Below are 20710 nucleotides of genomic sequence, written 5' to 3'. Positions count from 1 at the left end.
ACTAGGGGTCCTTGAAATGAAAACGTTTGAAGACCAATGAACTGCATCATTTGTTGTTTGCCAGCGGAGCATATAGAAGCTCTGGCTGAAGTGGCAAGGGGGGGGATTTCACCTTGGTCTGAGTGGTAGATATTTTCTTTCCTGTGCGATAGAGCGGGGTTCAAATCCATGTGGTTACACTGGCTTTTGTTTTTGGAAATGAGGACATTTGGAAATTTGGTTGTGTGTGCACAACCTCGGAAAAAAACACAAAAAAGGTCAGCTGAGACACACATGCGTATCGTCGTTGTCGGGAGGAAACCTCTTATCTCAATAAATTTTTGTGTTTTTTCGTATAATGAATGCCCTACTTACTACATACTACAGCTTCACAGAAAAGCATCAAAAGCAGCAGACCCACAAGCTCGAAACGCGACCCGAAGCAACGCGTTTTGAGATTGTAGATCTGCTACTTTTGCTACTTTTGAATTTGAACCCTGAAAAGTAACAGTTTTGGGCATATGAGGTTTCCACCTGACACAGACGACATACTGTATAAATACCCAGAGCAGCTGGCAAAATCCGGGCGAGGAGAACGACTATGTAACACTTCACCCTCCCCCAGGAAGTGCTAATGCGATGCCCTTGGGCAAGGCACTTTAAACCGCAATTGCTCCCACAGAGCTTCTCAGTGAGTCCCAGCAGAAGGCTGTGGTTGTAGTGGGCATCTCCCAGGTGTGAATATGTGTAACTATAATTATGAAACACGGGGGGGTTGCATGCGGATAAAGAACGTGCTTGCTCAGCAAAAAGCCTCTGCATAAACAAAGGTTAAATGTGTAATAATGAGACCTACGGATCAATGATTTAGCCTGTGTACTACCAATTAAGTCTTAACCCCGTGAACCATACTGTAGTGTCCCTATTGTTCTGGGGGTGAACATTTGACGCGTTGCGACCAACACACACTCACACAAATGTGACCAAACGTCAAACTTTTAACTCGAGTCATCTGGTGCCGTCCCGGGCACTTCCTCGCTCCAGGAATGCGGAAGGGCCGTTCACAAACTCAAGACGTAAAAGGGTGACGGGTCAGCTGAAAAACTGTTAAAGCGACAGAGGCGAGTTTAAAGCAGACTTGAGCCACGGGAGGCACCACAAAGCGAGCCGTCAGGCGAGTGAGTCGCCGGGCCGTGCCCTGAGAAGTCCGCAGTACACAACTGAATAAAGTACACAACTGAAAATAAAGTACACAACTGAAAATAAAGTACACAACTGTAAATAAAGTACACTACTGTAAATAAAGTACACAACTAACTAAAGTACACTACTTTAAATAAAGTACACTACTAACTAAAGTACACTACTGTAAATAAAGTACACTACTGTAAATAAAGTACACTACTGTAACTAAAGTACACTACTGTAAATAAAGTACACTACTGTAACTAAAGTACACTACTGTAAATAAAGTACACTACTTTAAATAAAGTACACTACTAACTAAAGTACACTACTTTAAATAAAGTACACTACTAACTAAAGTACACTACTGTAAATAAAGTACACTACTGTAGATAAAGTACACTACTGTAACTAAAGTACACTACTGTAAATAAAGTACACTACTGTAACTAAAGTAGAAATGTCTCGGTGAGGGACAGAGAAGACAGAAAGAGGTAAGATGATTCTCGGGGTACATTTGGTCATTACAGCAGCAGCAGTAACAGTATCCGCACACAGTACAGACCCAGCTGCAAAAGAAGGTGGAGGATTTTAGCCGCAAACTATACGTTTACATGTCTCAAAAATAAAGCTCAAAATGTCTAAAAATAGAGGAAAGAAAAAATATGTATATAGGAAATTCTTGAGGATTGAAACAGCAGTTGTGCAAGGCCTGGGGACAAGGACTCACAGCAGGGGGTTTGGGCACAATATGGAGTCACAGTATGGAGGCAAAATGTTGCAAACGGGTTATGATCCATCATGCAGCCTTATGGTTTGAAACCCATTAAGACCTGAGGCCGATTCTATACCTATGCCTTCTAAATCAGCAGTTATCAAACTTTTTCATGCCAAGGACCCCCTAAATTGTAAAATATGTATTCGGCCGCGGACCACCATCTGAAAATGTTTTGTGCCAGTGACCCCCCAGAAGAGAAGATTTGCGTAAAAAAGTGTACAGCATTTATTGAACATTTTCCAAACGTTTTCGATATTTTTCCAAAAAAATCTAAAATAGCAGATCTACAGTACAAGCTCGCAGTGAGCTTGTATCCTGGTTTTAATGGGTTAAAGCAGTGTGTCCCAGTGTATCCCACCCCTGGGGAACCGCCGGTAAACAAAGTACTGTATGTAACGTTTAAGTGCATAAAAGTGAATACTCAGTCCATATCATTTGACTCAATAGTCTCGCTGGCAACTGCTCGACAGACACAAAATGTAATAAATGTAATTGAATATACTGTAATATAAAGCAATATAACAGAGAGATGCAGGGGAGCAGAGGGAGAAACGGAGGATTTAACTTAATCATGTGAAATTGGTCAATGGATCAAAAGAAAGGTTTTCTTACTAGTACTACGCAACTCTATTTATCGTCTCTGTCCATTTGGTTCCATTTGTACACTCATAGAGTTACGCACACAAGCACGCACGCACGCACAGAGAGAGGTGACTAATACACCAAAGAGCCTTTTAACCTCTTCAGGTTTTCTTACTAGTACTACGCAACTCTATATATCGTCTCTGTCCATTTGGTTCCATTTGTACACTCTCAGAGTTACGCACACATGCACGCACAGAGAGAGGTGACTAATACACTACTGTACACAGACCTCATTAACACCAGTCTCTGTGGGTGTGCTTTTATAGTCATAAAGTATTTTGAAAGATAAAAATCCTGCAAAGTGAGGACATTTTGCTTATGCTCACATTACAAGGAGCTATTCTTAGCTGTGACCACACAGTTACAGTATATAGTGTAGAGTAAACCAGTGTGTCTGTCGGACCACAATGTTCAGGCACAAACCCAGAGCCTAGTCGCACACTTTACAGATTAACGTTGCTTGTTAAGGTTATGGTTTGTCCAGAAAGGGATAACCACTTAAACCCATGGTTGAGCGGAGTCCCTCAGGGCTCTATACAAGTACCTTTTCTGATTGCTTGTGATTGTGGGGAAAGCTTTCGCTGAAAATAGCTGATGACAACGCGTCGCATCGTTGTGAGCTTGTCGATCTGATATTTTCTGTCAAAGCCTTCCCCACAATACGGATTCTGGGGTTTAAGTGGTTTTGGCCAAAATCACTGGAAGCACTCATGTGTGTGTGTGTGTGTGTGTGTGTGTGTGTGTGTGTGTGTGTGTGTGTGTGTGTGTGTGTGTGTGTGTGTGTGTGTGTGTGTGTGTGTGTGTGTGTGTGTGTGTGTGTGTGTGTGTGTGTGTGTGTGTGCGTGTGTGAGCGACACATTAACAAATCTTCAGCTGTGTGTATTGATTGCCCAGGGGTGTTTGTGGGAGCTGTCATTTTCTGTCCTTTCAGATCAACTATGACAGCGACTTGTGGGCCGTGAGGACATTGGAAGTTGAAATTTTTGAACAAGACTGTTCTGGAATTGCTCAAGAATTGCTATTTCTGCATCTAATACTCGTTTAATTGAGTAGCTTTTCAAGCATTCTGCTGAGAAACTTAGAATTGATGATAAGTGGGGCTGTAACGGTTGATACGAGTGCAAGAACAGAGTGCTCTTCTTGTGAAGAGGATTGTACTTTGGCAGTCAAAAGGGAACGCTTTACGTTACAACTCCTCCTCAGACGGGCAAATAAAAACACTTACGATGCTGAGAATGGAAGCACTTGCTGAAAGCGCCACACATCAGAGGACATTTTGTGTTTGCAGCTAAGCTACAACATAATCAGGGGTGTGCCGGGGGTGGGGCGCGCTGGAGCATAGAATAACATTCGATATATACTGTGGGTTAATAAATAGGCCTACATATTAAAGAGGTTATTTCAATCGGCGATCGCAAACGTGCGTGTGTACGCGCGAGCGTGTGCACGTGCGGGTGGCATAACGCTTCACAAGAATCCCCAGTACAACACTGAACATAATGCCTTCTCCCTTGTTTTACGGTGTGGCTCCGCGAGAGTCTAGCTGTTCAGAACAGAGGTCTTCAACGTTTTTCAGGCCAAGGACCCCGTAGCTGAGAGAGAAATGAAGCAGGGACCCCATATTGTAATTTGTAGAGATTTCACACATTTATAGTAGGAGAATAAAATGACAGCGACCATGCACAACGTCATTTAACGTTACGAGGAGTAAATCATCACGATTTCCGTCATCCATCCAAAACCTCCAGTCCACATCCATGTACAGTACACAACCATGTGCCTTGCTGAGTCATCCTGGTTGTTTCCTGTGTGTGCCAAGGCTCGGCCTGATGGGTAATTAGTCTAATTTTAGCTCGCCGTCAGAGTGTCGGCACAGAATAGCGGACAGCGATGCCATTTTCCACTCAGCTAGCCTGTTGCAGGCAGCATCAGCTTTGACATAATGTTGACTGTTTCTCTTTGCGTGGATCCTTCACCGTTTCTGTCGGTCTGTCTCTCTCTCTCTCTCTCTCTTTCTTGCTTTGTCACTCTGTCATTGCTGTCAGGCATAAACCTTATATCTCTTTATTTCAACTTTTTATGTTGTTGTCTTTTTGTAAATTATTGCCCTACTTCGTCATCCTACAGTGTCACACAAAAGTAGCGAAAATAGCACATCTACATGTGTAAGTGTGTCTGTGGGTTTGACCCGATTAAAGGTATTAACAAGAGCTTGAGACTAAATAATAACTGAATTGGATCCATTGTAACAGAGGTTCTTTATTTCCATCTCCTGAAAAGTAACAGTCTTGGAGATACAGTAGGTTTCCACCTGACAGCGACGCTATGCATGTTCAATCTCTCACTTTCCATCTCCCTGGCTGCCCTAACCACTTAAACCCCATGCAGCATCCTTATTGTGGGGAAGGCTTTGGCAGAGAATAGCAGATAGACTAACCCTAACCCTAACCCTTCTCCACAATTACAGAAAACTGAAAATACACAGGTATAGAGCCCTGAGGGATTCCGGTCAACCATATAAAGATGTATACTTTGTCGTGTCACGATGGTCTGTGAGCTTGTCTATTTTTGGCAAGTGATGGAGTATAAACAAACGTTTACTTTTTTTAAAAAAGATCTTAGCTTTAGTTTAGGTTTCATTAGCTTTAGTGTTACTATCAGTTTTATTTATTGTAATATGGGATAGTCAGGGGCGAGACTCAAAATGCTCAGACAAATTGTGAAAATAACGATCTACAGGTAGAGCCCTTCTAAATATAGGAAATGAATATGTGGCATATATGTTTATTATTTATTTTCTCTCAGCAATGCAGCGTTGGTTGGTTAACTTCAGCTTTTATTTTGCTAATAATACTTCCTGCCTACTGGTGCCTGTTTTGTGCCAATGTGGTATCAGTGCGAGGGGGTTGGCATATTGTAAGCCAATAATATAACAGTTTGTTGAAAAAGACTTCCTTGTTTTTCTAACGCGCCAAAGAAAAGGAGAGTTGTGAATATCCTGATTGTGGTTTGCGAGGGAAAGAGCCACCTCCTTTAAGAAAACGAGGGTATTGTAGACTGAAAGACATTCACAGTATTGGCACAGTTATTCTCTGTCTTATTTTGTTTTGTTTGTAAGTCTAGTGCCTCGCTAAAAACTATTCTCCAGTTCAGTCTTGTCTCGGAAGAATCGACGGGTCCGGTGTTTTGTTTACATGCTTGTTTTTCGGGGACGTTCACGTTAAACATCGTGATCGTAAACCGTGGCTTAAACTGGAGAACCGGTGGAGAAGAGGAGTCGCCGACGGGTCGTGCGTCAACGCTGCTGTGGGGATGGGACGTGCGCCGCGGTGGAATATATCCTGTGGAATATACTGTGTTGCTCATTCATTCAAGCCCGTGGAGCCCTTGTGAACTTGGCCGTGACTCGCGCGGAGCCGTGAGTAAAAGGAGGATATCTGACACTGACTGAACGTGTTGCTAAGGAGTTTTTGTATTTTCTTATCATCTTTTATTTTGAACACCAACGTATGGGCCCCACCGTTTTACAAAATCCAAGCGCTTGGTATTAGTGTTCTTGAACATTTGCTCTGAGTGAGCTGTGAATTGTGAACTGTACACACACACACACACACACACACACACACACACACACACACACACACACACACACTATTTTTGTGTTGGTTTGGGATATCCCTGAAGAGGGGTAAATTGTTATTTCAAGGTTAATAAGTGTTATTGGCTTTACATGCAGAGGTTTGTTAAATCTTTAATTTGGTTATTGTCAACTGTTTTGAAACAGTTATTGCTGTCAAACATTACACAAACCCACACACATCCACTCATACAACAGAAACGGAATAGATCCCTTTGTTTGTTATTTCGTTCATATGGTTGCCCTGAGCGCTTTATTTTTACTATTCTGAGGTTGTCAATTTTGGTACTGTTACTAACTATTCACATTTTTCTGGGGAATACAAAGAAAGCTCATAGTTTATGGGTTAGTAATCTCCAGTGGAGGCACCGCACCATAAGTATTCTGTTGCTATCAACTCAAGCCGGCATTAGTACTGGTAAACTAGGTGAATCAGCCAGTTCAACACCAACAGCTGAGAACACAGGATCCTGTTTTATTATATGAGACTTTTGGCCCTTTATAGTGAGGAAAGGGGTTACATACATGTTCCACCGCCCCGAGGTGCTGAGCTTGTAGAAGATCCTGCGTTGACGCCATACTTTAGGAAGAGTTTTCAGCCTGATCCGACCAGCCATTGACTTTCATTATGAAATTAAAGCGAAATATATATAAAACCTGTGAAATTACAATGTGTGGAGGTGGTTCTTAAAGGATTAGCCCTGGACACTTTGACGAGTAGATGGGAAAGCCGTAGGTATTTTCTTTATATTATTATTTATTTAATTAAAAAAGGGACAGTTTTGGATATATACGGTTAACACCGGACAGCGACGATATACTATACTGTATTTCGTCTCTGTTGGGTGGAAACCTCATATGTCCAAAACTGTTACTATTCAGGATTCAAATTTAAAAATAGCAAAAGTAAGCAAGCATCTGCAAGCTCGAAGCTTGTGGATCTACAACTTTTGATGCTTTTATTAAATAAAATAACTAATAATGTCACTCTGTCTTTTCCTTCGTCTCTCTCCCTCTCTCTCTCTCTCTCTTCACCCTCTTGTTCAGCGCCGGATGCTGTGCCGGTGCGGAAAGATGGGGATCAGGTAACGGAAAACAACTCTTCTTTTTGTCTCTCTTACTTCCATTTTACACCTTCAATCCCCTCTCCTTCCCTCTCTCCGCTAATGCATTTTTCTATTCTCCCGCCCACCCCAAAAGCCACTATAATAGAACCTGAATCCTCTGGAGGCCAGCCATGTCCTCATGTGTCCTCTGTGTCACCCGATCGCCCCCCCCCTTCCATATCTGATAACACCTCTGGCCACAAAGGGTGGGGGTGTAAAGTGGCCTTTCGTGTAGTTTTTGTTTAGGCTTTTGGCAAACGTTTTAGAGGTGAGAAACAGAGGCCCTGAGCGCTGTTGTATACCCGACCGACCAGAAGTCCTTCCCCATGCGCTGTCACATCCTCTGTATACAGTGACGGACAAAATACTCAACCCCACTAACTGAGTATCAAAGTATAGATGCTCCCTGGTCAAAGTGTAAGTGAAAGTTGCTTTGAATGATTGATTTAGTTCTTCAGAAATGTAAACAGCACGTGGTACGGTAAGACATTGAGGTTAAAAGGATAACACAAACAAGTCCCGGGGACTTGTTCCCATTGTGGTCCTATGTATTCAATTCATCAAATATAGCATAACAAATTTACACAATAATACATCAACAAATACAAAACACTATATGTCCGAAAAAGGAAAAACGGCTGCAGTGAATGACACCTCCTTTCGATGGGAATTTACATTTACCTCCCCTTGTGGTTTCCTGATAGATGTTTTTTCATCTTTTAATGGTATATATCAAATATGTACTTGAGTTAAAGTACTGGAGTACTTGCTTTAAAAAGAATACTCAGTATTCAAAAGTACAAAGTACATGTTCTTTTTAATATTGATGCATTTCTGTATCAAAATGTTGACATTATCCCCCAAAAAGATTTTACAGACATAAAAAAATATATATATAATAATAATGGAAATTATCTACAAGCTCACATCGTGTCATGTCGCGATGTTTGTGAGCTTGTAGATCTGCTATTTTCACTACATTTGAAAATAGGGCTTAAGTGGTTAATTCACAATGTACTTTTTTGACCTTCCTAGAAATGTAGTGGAGCTGAAAGTACAATATTTGTCTTTGAAATGTAGTGCAGTGAGAGTCAGAAGTGTCAAAAGATACAAATACTCAAGTAAAGTATACTAAAAAAGAATGACTTTGTTACTGTCTAGTCTAACACTGGTGTTAATTTAATCCAGAGCAGTGTATATGTCACAGGTAAATTGGCATTCCAGGGAAATTGGAAGTGGAGCGCTTGTTTTTAGGCTCGGGGCGGGGCGGGGCTGCGATGCGAGGACGACAACATGAATATACAGACATACCGGCCTCAGTGGCGCACTTCGATAATCATTGGACTCCCCATCCACTATCACTGGGAGTCTGGGTTTGACTCCCGCTTGGGACATTACTTTTTCAAACAACCGCGGACTACTTTCTTTCGCCGATAAAGTATAGTTTTGGACCATGACGGAGGCGCGCCGACTCAGCAGACCTTGAGGCCAAGGAGGCGCGCCCGAGCGCCTCCAGGCGCGAGTGCCCACGCCGACCGGCCGATGGTCTGCTAGTCGACTAAGCGCCGGCCGAGTTATGTACCGATAGGCACAGAATCGTAAATGATGTTGTGGGGACTGCGTTTGCCCCCCAACTGCCACTCACTGCACTAACATAGCCCGCCAGTCCCGCCTCCTCAGTCTCGCCCCCTTGTGCTTCAACTGCATGGAATAAGGCGGTTCGCGGGGGTGTGTGTGTGTGTGTGTGTGTGTGTGTGTGTGTGTGTGTGTGTGTGTGTGTGTGTGTGTGTGTGTGTGTGTGTGTGTGTGTGTGTGTGTGTGTGTGTGTGTGTGTGTGTGTGTGTGTGTGTGTGTGTGTGTGTGTGTGTGTGTGTGTGTGTGTGTGTGTGTGTGTGTGTGTGTGTGCGCGCACCTGTTTATACCCATTCCTTTGACTTTGTGCTCACTTGTGCATGACCATGTGTGTGTTTGTCAGTGTTTTTTATGGATTTGTGTGTGCCTCTGTAAATACTTATTTGTTTGTCTCCATGCTTACCTGTCTCTGTGTGTGTGCATGTGCGTGCGTGTGGTTTTGTGAGCGCTTGTCTGTGTTTTCCTCAGCATTTGTGGGTCTGCAGTCAGTGCACAGCTGTATTTTTGTGCTGCTGCGTGCATGTGCGTGCGAGTATATGCGCGTGCGAGTATATGCACGTGCGTGCGTGCGTGCATGCGTATGTACGCGTGTGTCCGCGTGGGTCTGCAGTCAGTGCACAGCTGTGTTTTTGTGCCGCTGCGTTCATGTGCGTGCGAGCATATGCATGTGTGTGTGTGTGTGTGTGTGTGTGTGTGTGTGTGTGTGTGTGTGTGTGTGTGTGTGTGTGTGTGTGTGTGTGTGTGTGTGTGTGTGTGTGTGTGTGTGTGTGTGTGTGTGTGTGTGTGTGTGTGTGGTGTGAGCCTCACACTAAAGCCAGAGTGAGAGTTGCTGTCCCGAAGGCTTTCACTGTTACTGAGCCATGCATCATCAGAGAGAGAGGGAGAGAGAGAGACACATCGATCAACTGTCTTACTGTTTTAACACCTATGACTGGTGATGGTCTTTACTGTGCACGCGTGTGTGTGTGCGTGCGTGCGTGCGTGCGTGTGGAAGGGGTGGGTGGTAGTATATTATTCTTACCTCTCATTTAAGTTTTTGTGAAAATATAGCATTAGCAAACAGACAGTAGCCTACTACAGACATATCATAGCGGCTCCACTCCGCCAGGTTGCTGACTGAATTAATTAGTTCAGTCAATAAGCTCCCCAGGTCTAAATGATCTACAGTGTAAACCAGCAGCAGTCTGGCTCCCCCAAGGAGAGGAGGAGAAGACCCACTGGCCTGAGATCAACTAGATAAAGTCATCCAAGCATTGACACAAAATAACACAAAAAAACAGGTCGCCTGAATTTGTGTTGTTTTTAAACGTATTCAAACTGAAAAGAGGTGGAAGGACAGAGAGGGTGATGAACTTGTGCTGATTGGTCAGCTGCCGTATGTTCCCCTGGGATAATATGGCAGCTAACCAATCACGACAAGCTGTGGCTGTGAGTGACCTTGAATTCACCGTGTCAAACATGGATGAAACTCATAAGCCAAACACTTTGCTGCAGTAACTGTCCATGGTAGTGAAGCTGTGGGCCTTAGAGCTGTAGTATCTGTCCATGGTGCTGAAGTCCCTAGTGCGTGATTTGGGAACGTACGGGACCGGTTGGCAAACCCCACCCCCGACTGTCTCGACTGGCTGAATCCCGCCTGCTTGAAAGGTACATAGGTGGGCCTTGCTGCATGTTATGCCACGCAGTTAGTGACAGGACACTGTTACTAAAAAAACACAATATAAAAGACAGCCTTTGTGCATTTGTGCAGTAGGAGAGGCGTTTGTTCTCACATGTAACTGTCTATGGCGCTGAAGTTGCTACCCCCTAGTGCTGCAGTCACTGTCTGTGGTGCTGAAGTTCTTCCTTATGCTGGCTTCTGTACTCAGACTCACAGCAACACACTTTACTGGGAACCACTGCTATAGAAAAACATGAACCAAACACCAAAGTCAAAGTTATATGATCTGGACCTCATGAAATGAACACCATCTGACCGTCTGATAAAATGAATATCAAATATCTATACTGAATCAAGCAACTGTCTGGGTGCACACAAAAGCCTGAGTACACGTTAAAATGACCCAAAACATGTTTGAAAGTGAATTATCCCTTTAAAGTACAGTACTTGAGTAAATGTACTTTCCCAAATGTAGTTACTTTCCCATTTGCTGAAACGTATATCTGTTTGTTTGGGCACAACTCAGATCAACGAGGTTCTGCCCCTCCCGCATACATGCAACCACTCCACCACGCTGACACTGACAAATATTTGTTTGTAAATTATGTTATATTCTATTTTTAAAATGTACTGTCTGTTAGTATATTTAAACAAGCCACGCACGTATACACTGATTGCCTCGTCACTCAAGGGTCCTTCTGGCCGATCCACACGGTCACGACTCTTTTCTGTTCTGGCCCCACAGTGGTGGAATGAACTTCCCACTGATGTTAGGACAGCAGAGTCACTGCCCATATTTCGCCGCAGGCTGAAAACCCACCTCTTCAGGAAACACTACCCTTCCTCTCTGCCTGACCTACTTGTTGTTAACTAGTTGTACGAACGCTTGTTTTCTATTGTTGTATTGTTTATTGGATCTTGTTTAGTCGATACACTTATTTGTTTTAGCTCATGCTCATTTGATTTAGCTATTTTGTCTCATCTGTTTAAGGAAATAGGTAGCTGATATATTGCACTTTTACCTTAGCGCTAGGTATACTCTTGGTTGCTTGTTTTTGCAGAAAATGCACTAAAGACTTCTGGTGATTAGTAGTTTTCGTTCCCTACCTATGTTGAATACACTTATTGTAAGTCGCTTTGGATAAAAGCGTCTGCTAAATGACTTTAATGTAATGTAATGTAATATGCACACCCTGAAAGGGAGTATTTATTTGCTGGTCCCTTTTTGCAGGGGAAATTACTTTTCTACATTTACCAAGCAGATGGCTGCTCAGATGAGCACACTGGGGGGAGTTGTCAGGGGTGACGTGCCTTGCTCAGGGACTCATAGACTGGGTGAGCCGAGGGTTGAACTTGCGACCTTCTAAATCCCAGACGGCTAATCTTCCCGCTCAGTTAATGCACTGTAATATTGTCTCTGTCGGGTGGAAACCTCATATGTCCAAGACTGTTACTTTTCAGGATTCAAATTCAAAAATAGCAAAAGTAGCAGATCTACAAGCTCAAAACGCCTCGCTTCACGCAGCGTTTCGAGCTTTATTAAAAAACATAGAAAGTTAGAATATGGAGATGAGAGGTTTCTGCCCAACAGCAACGATATGGTATTATCACGGTATGGGGCGGCCATGGCTGAGTGGTTAGTGAGCCCGCCTAGGGAACCAGAGGCCCTGGTTGCCCCAGGTTCGATTCCAGGCTATCCCAGCATATGCGCCGATGATATGAAATTTGTCCCTGAGCAAGACTCTTAACCCCAATTGCTCACAGGTTCTCATTGGAAACAAGACCGCAAGGACTTTCATGAACGACCTGTTAAAAGGAATTATCCTTATCCTTATCACACAGAATTATTTATATTTTTTAAGCATGTTTTTTTGCCTGCAATGCCATTGAAGTTATCGTGGTTAAAGGAGCACTTCACCAATTTTCAGTCTTATCTTCATGTAATTGGTTCTCACTAATGCACATTATAACTAACTACTATGAAACTAACATATTGTACTGTAAGTTGCTATTTATCGGATCACTAAATGATATATATATATTTTTTAAATATGATATCATTAAAATCGTAGTGTTTTAGCAATTATCTGGGGACCCACCTGCAATATCCTCACGGTCCACCACTGGGCCGGGGACCAGTGGTGGTCCTAGAGTCTAGGTCCAATGCACAAACCAAGGTCTGTATCGCAGGTAGACACAATCATGCATACGTACAGTAGACACACGCACTAGTGCACACATACATAGCCACAAAGAACCCCCCCCCCCCCACACACACACACACACACACACACACACACACACACACACACACACACACACACACACTGATGCAGCCATACACACGTTCCAAGGACAGTGATGACGTCATTTACTGCTTCTTGCTTTATCACATCTGACCATGATAAATAACCCGTAGAACCTCTGTCTCACGTACGTACGTACACACACACACACACACACACACACACACACACACACACGTCTTAATAATAACCTGTACTGCAGTGCAGAGGACATTTGTGGTTGTCGGGCAGAAGCCTAGTATCTCCATATTTCAACTTTTAACCACTTAAACCCCATACCGAGTTTTCTGTTATTGTGGGGAAAGCTTTAGCTGAAAATAGCTGATGGACAAGCTTGTCGATTTTCTGCAAAAGCTTTCCCCACAATAAGGATGCTGGGGTTTAAGTGGTTAATGTTGCGCCGCCTTGTGAGCTTGTAGATCGGTTATGTTTGCCATTTCTTTTCAAAGAAAATTAAGTGAAGATGAAAGTTGTTAAGTCGGTTTTATAAATATTGAACCAATAATGAAAAGTATTAACAAGAGGTTGCGACTATAATAATAACTACATTCTTCGTCTACGTTCTTTTTTCCCCCCATTTTATGTAAAGTAAAAAGGTAACAGTGTTGGACATACAAGGTTTCCTCCCAACAATGACGTCATGCTGTACATTTCTGAGGAGACATTGAGGTTCACATGACCACTCCACTGTCCATCAAGACACTGTGTCCTGTCAACACGTCCTTGAACAAGGAACTGTGTGTGTGTGTGTGTGTGTGTGTGTGTGTGTGTGTGTGTGTGTGTGTGTGTGTGTGTGTGTGTGTGTGTGTGTGTGTGTGTGTGTGTGTGTGTGTGTGTGTGTGTGTGTGTGTGTGTGTGTGTGTGTGTGTGTGTGTGTGTGTGTGTGTGCATGTGTTGGATGCCACCCATCAGTCTCCGCTGTTGCCACTGGCAACAGGGTCACACCGTGCTGTATCCGTTGGTTACCTAATCCTCCTGCATGGAAGAGAATAATAAAATAACACACACACACCAATTATCAAGCTTACTCTGCGTATATCTTCGCTATATATCTTCTCTCTTCCTCCTCTGCTCCCCTCCTCTCCTGTCTCCTCTCTTACACACCCATCTCCTCTCCTCTCTTCTCTTTTCCTCTCCTCTCCCCCTCCTTCACTTCTCCTCTCCTCTCCCTCTCTTTCTCCTCTTCTCTCCCTCTCTTCTCCTCTCCCTCTCTTCTCCTCTCCCTCTCTTCTCCTCTCTTCTCCTCTCCACTCCTCTTCTCTCCTCACCCTCTCCCCGTCCTCTCCTCTTCTCTCCTCTCCTCTCTTCTCCTCACCTCACCTCTCTACTCCTTTCTTCTCCTCTCCTCTCCTCTCCTCTCCTCCTCTCCTCTCCTCTCCTCTCCTCTCCTCTCCTCTCCTCGCCCCTCCCCCCTCCCCCCTCTCCTCACACTCAGCATGGCCGTGTCGAGTTTTCCTGGGAAGGAATCAATGTAAGTCTCCTTCGTTAAGCTCTCTCTTGCTCACCTCCCCGTCTGTCAAAATCCCTTCTTCAACTTCAAGTTCAGCTTCAAGTTGAAGTGCCCCATGCTCGCCGCCCCCCCCCCCCCCCCCCCCAACCCCCCCACCTGCCCCGCCCGGCGGCTGCCACCTGCATTTAGCCTCTCGGGAGATGGGTCAGAATTCTTTAGGTGTCTGCCACTCTCTCTCTATCTATCTCTCTCTCTCCACAGCACTCTTTCCCAGTCACTCTTTCTCTTCCCCTCTTTCTCAGTCTCTCCATCTTTCTTTGCACCTGTGTCTTCCATTCCCTCCCCTCCTCCTCCTTGTCCTGTTCTGTTGTGGCTGTGTGTCCTGTGAGCTGGGCCCCGACCCACAGGTTGGGAGTCACTGACATACAGTCATGTCTTTTGTTTACATTTTCTCCACCACTTAAACCCCAGCATCCGTATTGTGGGTAAAGCTTCCGCAGAAAACAGCTGATCAATAAGCTCACAACTTGTCGATCGGCTATTTTCATTTCATTTCAGCGAATGCTTTCCCCACAATAACTGAGAAAACTGAAAATACACTAGTATGGAGCCCTGAGAGACTCCGGTCAACCATATAGGGTTTAAGTGGTTAAAACCAAACTTGAATAATTCAGTCAATAACTGAGTCAAATTGGCTAAACATCATTGCACGATTAACCAGTCGTTTGAATTTGGTTGGGTTGGGTTATTATCATGCACGTGTTCCCATGCGCATGTGTTTCCAAGCACGACGTGGCGCATTGTGAGCTTGCAGAACGGTTATTATTTTCTCTGTTTTTCCAACAGATTAATTCGTACAGACGAATGAAAGCGATTCTGATGATAATGCAAAACAAATACAACTGCGATTATCTCAAATAATTTGCGATCAGGCGATTCTATAATAATTGTGATAGGCCTAACTACTCACACCCTGACCTCTCCCTCCCTCCCCCAGCTCTCCGTGGAGGACACCACGTCCATGCTGCCGCGGCTGAAGAAGAACCAGGCCAACCAGGCCTACGGCATCGGAGCGCTGGCTAAGTCCTCTCTGTCAGGTGTGTCAGGTGTGTGTCTGTTGCTGCTGCAGTAGAGCCGGTAAAAAACAAACAAAACGACACACTCTCACTTCCCAAGTGGCCTATATCGTGATTTCTTGTGGGAAAAATGTGACCAAACGTCAAACGTTTGACTGGAAGGTGGGGGGTTTACCCTTCCGGTCAAACGGTGCCGTCCCGGGCACTTTCCGCACTCCAGGAATGCGGAAGTGCTGTTCTCAAACCCAAAGGTTTCATGACATAAATTTTTTTGGGGGGGGTTTTCTGACCTCTATTACACCCCAAAAAAACTTTTAATACTCAGTAGATTTACTGTGGTTTTTGGAATAATTAGTCTCAGAAAAGTGCTGTGATTGGCCCGTGGACTGTGATGTCACAGATGTCCCCCACTCTTCCCCGCCCCTCCCCTCCCTTATCCTTCTCCTTTGGGGGGGAAGAGCAGAGGCGATGATTGACAGGCAAAATCCCTCAGCAGCGACACCCGCAGTCAAATAGGTTTTTTTTTCATTGCAGCTGAAAAGGCCTCAGAACACGGAGAGAAAAAAACCTGCCATGGCTCACTGGAGTGGATTTTTCAGTTTTATTACACGTTTGAAGGACCATGATAAAGACTTCAATGTTTTGTAAAACCAGAATGTCATGAAACCTTTAACGTTTGGTCAAATCCGTCACAAGAAGTCACCCGTTTCCATCTTGAGATGGTGAGAATGCGTTGAACAAAAAGCAAAAAAAACACATACAAGCCCCCATGTTGTCTCCTCCACATGCTCCGTGACGGGGTCATATGGGTCACCGTTGTCCACAGGCAAACAGGATAATAATTCCTGTTTTGTTTTGGTCTCTTGGTGATGGTTTGGTTCCGTCGGTTCTTTGGCACGAGACAGTCATATAGGGTTGCCAAAAGTACCTTTGAAATAAAGAATGGTCCCTTATTTGTAAATGGAAACTAAAAGACGTGTCCCTTGTTGAACTGATAAGGGATACACTTTTTTCCTTATGTTTTGGGAAAATCAGTCAATGACACAGATCTTACAAGTTTAAACAGCCTCATATATACATACATATACTGTATACATACTATAATACAGGTTGTAACCACTTAAAGGGATAGTTCACCCAAAAGAAAAAAAAATTCTATCGATTAGTCGCCCCGTGGAGACTTGAATTAATGGATATTTTTAGTTTTTGTTGCATTCCCAAGCCAATAATTTGATGACCAGCGGATCGGGCAGCGGTTCCGGTAAGAGACGAAAAGGAGGCTCTTTGTGTCTCCTACCGGAACCGCTGTCCGTCATCAAATTATTGGCTTAGGAATGCGACAAAAGAAAAAATATATCCATGAATTCAAGTCTCCATGGAGTGACTGGAGTGAAAAAAGTCATTTTGGGGGTGAACTATCCCTTTAAAGCCTCTTGACTTAGTAACCGACAGAGACGATAAGCTACTCTCTTCAGTAGTACATGCCCAACACTTCTTCACCAGGTGGGTCACCGGAATTCTTATTATTTCTTTATTACAGATGGATAAATTAACTGAGAATTTGACTGTGTATGACACTCATAATATAATTAAATACTGTGGCCATAATTTGAACAGATCTTTGTCCTACCATTCATTAAGCATTAATGCTGGCCAAAACATTTGTGGCTTTTTGTCTGGGTATTACCAGGGAACAAATGACTAGATTTGTGTTTTCACTTGGGTCTGTGTCAAGACTTATACTCTGCTCTCGGGCCAAACCGCCATCTGGTTATCATCATGGGAAAAAAACCAAACAAACAAAACAAAATGAAATAACAGAAATTATCCTTTTGACATTAGCCATTGCTGGGGGGGATTTGGAAAGCCATCTCCTCCTGTCACATCTACCATATGTTTCTATGGACAACTTCACCCATCATGAGAAGGAGGAGGAGGAGCTCGGAGTCAACATGGCCGCCCCCTGTGGGTTCCCCTCCCCCTGTCCCTTTTTCCTATATCACTTCATTAGTTTGCCCTCTCTCCTCCATTTTTAATATCAATGACAAGTCGTCAATGGTGAGCACATTCCGCTCATAGCCATTGACAGGGAAAAAACAATCGGAAACCTTGTTTTGACTTTGAGAGACAGTACGTTTAACTGGATGCATGTCCACCGGCGTGTTGGGAGACGCAGTGTGTGGTTCTGTAAGGTGAATGTGGTAGTGTTGGTTGTTGCCTTCCGTATTTCTGAGCCAGTGATGGTTTTAGGGCTGCAATTATCGGAAAGAAAATTTGCAATTGTGCCATCAATTACTTTTTTGAAAACGGTTTGAAAATAGCAGCTCTACCTATTTTCACTCTTTTTGAATATTTTGTGAAAAGTATTTTACATGTTTTGCCTATAATGACATGCCTAAAATATGAATAGATTATTTATCAATTATTTTATAAATTATCATATTATCAATTATAATGTTTTATAATCGATTAAATGGATTGTTGCAGCCCTAGATGGTTTTATGAAATGTGTTGACTACAGAATGTGTGTTGGCTTCGCTCCCTGCAGTGTGTGTGTGTGTGTGTGTGTCACAGTGCAGCGTTGTGTGTGTCGTCGTGCAGCAGCTTTATTCTGCTTCAAAGTTTAGCGTTGCTTTGTGCTTGTCTGTGAAGTGCTTCAGACTAGTATCTGCTATTTTCCAAGAATATTCTGAAAATGTTGTTTATTTTTTAAATATTGCACTGCGTTATTGTTATTTAATTGTATTTAATTTATATAAACGGTATGATACACAGTATGATACATATACTGTAATAATATATATATTGTATTCTGTTGATATAATCAAACGTTAAGACCCCAAACAGCTTCCTCATCGCCCATCCTCAGCGCTCTCATTTCCCTCTACTCCTCCAGTAAGGCCCATGGGGATTGGTTGTTTTTCAGCGTGGTCCATGGGGATTGGTCCTCCAGTATGGTCCATGGGGATTGGTCCCCCAGTAAGGTCCACGGGGATTGGTTGTTTTTCTAACAAGGTTTGATGTCGTCCGCAGGGAGACCTTTTTCTTCTCCTACTATTTGTACCGCAGCCCATGTGGTCCCCACGCTGTGGGAGCAATGTTCTAACCCTGTAGTCAGTACGTTCTTACTACTGCTGTACTTACCCATTTGATTTACTTGCACTCTTAGTCAATGTCAGGCCCAGGGACCACCAGGGAGTGCAAATGGACCCTTACAGGTCTGTAGAGCAGGTAAATGGAACCAAATGTACCCTTACGGTTCCATTTGGTTCCATTTGTCCACTCTGGATGACCGTGTGGCTGGTCAGTATTCACCTGTTTCCTAGGCTGTGTTTTCCACTTCCTGTCGATTTGATCCAATGAAATCCAATGAAACTGGTCAGATGACCAATGATATCCAATGAAATCGACAGGAAGTGGAAAACACACAGCCTAGGAAACAGGTGAATAGGAGACTCAATAGGCTCTATGCACAGCAGAAGAAATTGGGCCTCTTCTTACTTCCTTCACAGGTGTTACCAATGACACTAATGAAGGCTCTGTTCCATTCTGGTTAAACATAGTCAGGGTGCTGATATTGTGCATGTTGGCTCACTGGAAACACTCTGCTACACGAGTGGGTCTCACATTGGGGTCCAGGGACCCCTCATGGTTCCTTCAGGGGGTTCCAAATGGCCCCTTATGGGTGTGTAAAGTTACGGGGGACGGGGGTCCTTGAAATTAAAAAGTTTGAGAACCACTGTGCTACACGAAATGGAACAGAGCCTTCGTTAGTATCATTGGTAACACCTGTGAAGGAAGTAAGGAAGAGCTGCAAATTTCTTCCAATATGGCTGCTGTGCATAGACCCTATTGAGTCTCAAATATCCGTCATCAAATTATTGACTCAGGAATGCGACAAAAACAAAAACATCTCCATGAATTCAAGGCTTTGTGGGGTGTTTAATTGATAGAAAATAAGTACTTTTTTGGGTGAACTACTCCTTTAAGGTTCCATTTGGTTCCATTTGTCAGAGTTAAATGAACAGCTTTATAGTGTAGATCGGTGTCCCAGTACTCTACGAACATGTTTCTAATTACTGATGAGTCGTGTTTCCTCGGTCTGTCCGTCCCGTGAGTAATGGATCTAATGATTAATGTGGATTTGTCGGCAGTTTTGTGCTGTCGTCACCTCCCTGTGACCAGCGGGGGGGGAAGTAACTAAGTACATTTTACTCATGTAATGTACTTAATAAGTAACATTTTTAGGTCCTTTCACTTTTCTTTGAGTATTTCCATTTTTCTGTCATTTTTATACTTCTACTCCACTACATCTCAGAGGCAAATATTGTACTTTTCATTCCACTACCATTATGTGAAAACTTTCAAAACGTTTTACTTTTTACTACTTACTTTGTAGTTTTGGATTATTATTATAAAACATAAATTAACCACTTCAGCCCTATCTGTCTTATATAAGAAGGTTGGGATCTGCTTGTCTATAGAGGCCAACTTTGCCTTGAGTTCATATTTTACGTCAACGCTCCTAGCCTGGCAAACCATCCCGGTCACGTGAATTCACATTATCATGTGTCTTCTGCAGAGCGGTCTGACCCCAAGCGCTGGGCGGGCGTTTTTTGCAGAAACCAAAAAGTGGAAGAGCCAATCAATCTGCGTCTGTCAATCACATGGGCCCTGAGCGCTTGGGGTCAGACTGGTCTGACACATGATAATGTGAATTCATGCAACCGGCATCATGGTTTACCAGGCTACAACACCTCCTAACCAGAGGAATTTATGAGTGAGCATGCAGGGGTCTCAGTGTCTTTTTCTCAAGGACACTTCAACAGGATACGTGTCAGCGATGGGGATTGAACCTGGGACCTTTAATTACAGGAGGGTTATTACATCCGCTAAGCCACGCTGTCACGCCTAAAGCTACAATCAGATGTAACAGCTTCCCAAAGCCCCACAGTTTCTACATGCTTAAACAACGCACTAGGCTGCTGCACCCGCTGCTCTTTACCACCCTCTAGAGGAAACTCACGCAATAGTAAACATCTGGTCATCAGTGGTGGAAGTTTTCTTCTTTTTATTATTATTATGATTTTTAAGTGAAAGTAAGAATACCACAATATAAAAATACTTTGTTACAGGTCAAAGGCCTATGTTCAAAGTTTTACTTGCACAAAAGTATAGGCATCAAAATATGATATAATAAAGTTTCAAAGTTTGTCAAACTTTTTAGAAAATAGCCTACAAGCTCACAACGTGTCA

General features: G+C 43.4%; 1 protein-coding gene across 1 annotated transcript in view; it reads left to right on the top strand.

Annotated features, from left to right (window-relative positions):
* The window catches only part of LOC308095471 (uncharacterized protein), a gene marked incomplete at its 3' end in the record, with an annotated part of 53679 nt that overhangs the window by 19157 nt on the left and 13812 nt on the right, over nt 1–20710 (top strand). Inside the window, exons 2-3 of the mRNA XM_080442529.1 lie at nt 7272–7309; nt 15376–15484. Coding sequence (XP_080298655.1) covers nt 7272–7309; nt 15376–15484 — 147 coding nt within the window. The remainder of the gene's footprint in view (nt 1–7271; nt 7310–15375; nt 15485–20710) is intronic.

This window comes from Gymnoscopelus braueri (genome assembly GCF_963280865.1).
Source record: "Gymnoscopelus braueri genome assembly, chromosome: 11".
NCBI classification, from domain to species: domain Eukaryota; kingdom Metazoa; phylum Chordata; class Actinopteri; order Myctophiformes; family Myctophidae; genus Gymnoscopelus; species Gymnoscopelus braueri.
The sequence above is the reverse complement of the archived record's forward strand: the minus strand, read 5'-3'. Positions and strand labels throughout refer to the sequence as shown.